We start from the raw sequence: 3,008 nt of genomic DNA, 5'->3' as shown, positions 1-3,008 counted from the left end.
ACAATTCGTTAAGATATTGTCAACAGTTACAGGAGAGTCGCACACTCCATACATAAGGCTGATGGCGCCGGTAATGAGGTACCGATGGGTGAGGCGAGTGTGGCCTATTCTCAGGCGAGGTAATATGACCTAGATTTTTCCTACTTGTCGGGATATGTATTCATAGAAGACCACTTGTTTTTACTTCGGAAATTTTACTGCAAGGCCCATTCTATCGATCTTACCATTATTCAGTATGGATATTCTCGTAATTGTGTTATGAGTCTGTATGGATAACATAGTTTTCTGTACTGTTTAGAGGACTGATAGTGGCTTCTCAAGCCAATAGATCAGACTTTTCATTTCCTATTATACCTAGTGTTGTATATCACGCCCTAAAGAAAATAACACCTGCCGCCACTGGTAGCCATAAATTAATTATGACGTAGCTAAGATCTCGCAAATGTTCAATGTTCGCCGCCGTTCCAGGCATGACGTTGCTTCGAGAATAATGCTACCAAGTTCGATGGAATTTCGACGAATATTCTGGAGCCTTCGATTGCCACATATAAGCGCCATCCACTCGTTCATCGACACAGTCAAGTGGAAGTTACAGTGTGGTACGCGAAGCGACCTAGTGAGGTAATAGACATTCGAATAATAGTTGAAGTGTTTGTTGTATTCAAAGTGAGATGGAGTTAGGTGGGATTATTGTTCAGTGTAGTCAATTATTGGTCAACCCACAGGGAAAAAAGTAACACTATTATACCTAAATTGCAATTTTTCATTACGCATGTGGCATCCGTTTGCGAGGCCGCTTGAATTTATTTTGTCGCGTGATAGTTTGGATTTTGAGATAGTGCTAAATTGCAATTATTATGTGCATTGTGTGCTCAAGGTAACTAGCGTATTTAATTACATGAGGATTAATAGTTATTCATGTATAAAGGGAATTAGGAGGGCCTTAATTACCGATGGCAAAGTTTGCGTCCCGAGGGCCTCTGGCCCGAGGGACAGCAATTGCCTGAGGTTATCAAGGCTCATTAATTCCCGTGGTACATAGATAATTTTATTTCGGACCGATTTCAATAAAATTTTGTTCATTCTTGAAACGGAAAAATGTACCAATTCATTACCTTCCCGGTATATTTGAATCAGGTACCGGTTGTTGCTATGTTACTTGTTTATAAACAGAACTTTGCTATCAAGCTGTGTTTGCAGTGAAAACGTGTTTTCTACCCCAAATATAATGGAGGATATTTTGAAAAAAGCTGAACAAGCAAGAGAATCATTAATTCCATCGAAAAGTGAAGCCGTATACCAAAAAGAATACAAGATATATTTGGACTGGCTGACACGGAAAAATGTTATGCCAAAAGATGTCACTGAAACTGTATTTCTAGCATATTTTCAAGAACTAGTAAGGAATATTCTATGTTTTCCGGTAGATTTGGTAGTAATTGTGTTTATTCGTTTCAGTCAGAAACGTATAGTCCAAATTCTTTATGGACTAAATGGTCAATGCTAAAATCGATGGTGACTATACATGAGAAACGAGATATCTCCAAGTTCAATGAACTACAGGCTTTTTTGAAACGGAAGAGTAAGAGTTATAAGCCGAAAAAGTCTGCTGTTTTATCTCTTAAAGATGTTATCAGATTCCTAAAGGACGCTCCTAATGATATTCATTTATTGCATAAGGTAATTTTTTTCTTATTTTCCTTTTTGTGTGTATTCATTTCCTTTTTTTTGTTATAGGTTGTTTTGATTATGGGTTATTTTGGAGGATGCAGAAGTCAGGAACTTTTGAATATGAAGATATCGGATATAGAGGACCGGGATTCCGTTATGGTAGTGAACGTACCGGAAAGTAAAACTGGTGTATCGAAGAAATTGACAGTTGTGGATGAAAAAGAGTTTTCCGCTTTGCCTTTATTAAGACTTTATATGTCTTTGCGTCTTAAAGGTATTGAACGATTTTTTTTGAGCTTCCGACAAAATAAATGTACATCTCAGCCAATTGGAAAAAACATGTTTGGTAAAATCCCCAGCAAAATCGCAATGTATTTAGGATTGCCAAACTCATCTTCCTATACGGGACATTGCCTTCGTCGCACTTCTGCTACTGCTCTAGCCAATGCAGGAGCAACTATGACTAACTTAAAAAGACACGGAGGTTGGAAAAGTTCCATGGTGGCGGAGGGGTATTTGGAGGATAGCATCGAATTGAGAAATAAAACGGCGCGTATGTTGTCTACTTTGTCATCAGAAGAGGCAGGTACCTCGACTGTAGTGAACAGAAGCTCCAGCCATACAAAAGAAGAAATTGTTTCCAGTGGCGGAAGTAATTTTCAGGGAACATTTCAAAATTGTACATTTATTATTTGTAATGACGTGAATAAATAAAATATGGTTCAGTTTTCATTTCTATTTATTTTTACTTGTGAAAGGTAGAGGGAATTATAAAATCTATAATGTCCCAAGGGAGTTATGACCCTCTTTATTGATAGCGTAACTATGACGATATAAGCTTATAATATCCCGGTCAGAAATAAATATCTTATTCATCTGAATAGTTTTCCAATAACCAAATTATATATGATTGTATTCAAAACATTGAGATGGGTATAGTAAACTATCATTGAAAAATGGACATATGCTGTTCAAACCTTCTTATTGATATTGAACTTACAAAAAGGGTGACGTGATTGACCAGTTCAAAAATATTATCATAGTATAAGTGGTCGACTCATACATCAAGAAATGAATTGTCCTATCGAATATCTTTACTTTTATTTACCCTTTTCAAACGGATAATATTTTATTTATAGAAATATGAATATACTAAGTAAGAAATATAACACTGATTATTCCATTGCGTGACTCTGATCATTTTAGTATGTGATAGCGTGATTGAAATATGGGAAAAACATTTCTTCAGTGGCTGGCTAACAACCTCTGAAATTTGATGTGAAAGAATATATATAACGAGTATGTTATTGTGTTCCACAGGAAAGAAAAATGAAAAA

General features: G+C 36.2%; 1 protein-coding gene across 1 annotated transcript; it reads left to right on the top strand.

Annotated features, from left to right (window-relative positions):
• Positions 1–1,442: 1,442 nt before the first annotated feature.
• On the top strand, positions 1,443–2,403 carry LOC141481030 (uncharacterized). Its single transcript, XM_074171944.1, has 2 exons — positions 1,443–1,680; positions 1,738–2,403. The coding sequence occupies exons 1-2, from the start codon at positions 1,501–1,503 to the stop codon at positions 2,383–2,385; spliced, it is 828 nt and encodes a 275-aa protein (XP_074028045.1). The 5' UTR covers positions 1,443–1,500; the 3' UTR covers positions 2,386–2,403.
• The last annotated feature ends 605 nt before the right edge of the window (positions 2,404–3,008 follow it).

This window comes from Leptinotarsa decemlineata, unplaced genomic scaffold (genome assembly GCF_025532065.1).
Source record: "Leptinotarsa decemlineata unplaced genomic scaffold, Ldec_3_MD MMD2_tig00000035_RagTag_RagTag, whole genome shotgun sequence".
NCBI lineage: Eukaryota > Metazoa > Arthropoda > Insecta > Coleoptera > Chrysomelidae > Leptinotarsa > Leptinotarsa decemlineata.
This window is presented reverse-complemented; position numbering and strand designations above follow the sequence as displayed.

What these genes read in the sequence shown, in the direction of transcription:
- LOC141481030 (XM_074171944.1), top strand. Translation starts at nt 1,501, where the DNA reads ATGCTAAAATCGATGGTGACTATACATGAGAAACGAGATATCTCCAAG. An exon ending in ATATTCATTTATTGCATAAG is followed by an intron (nt 1,681 to 1,737) that starts GTAATTTTTTTC and finishes TTTTTGTTATAG; the next exon opens with GTTGTTTTGATTATGGGTTA.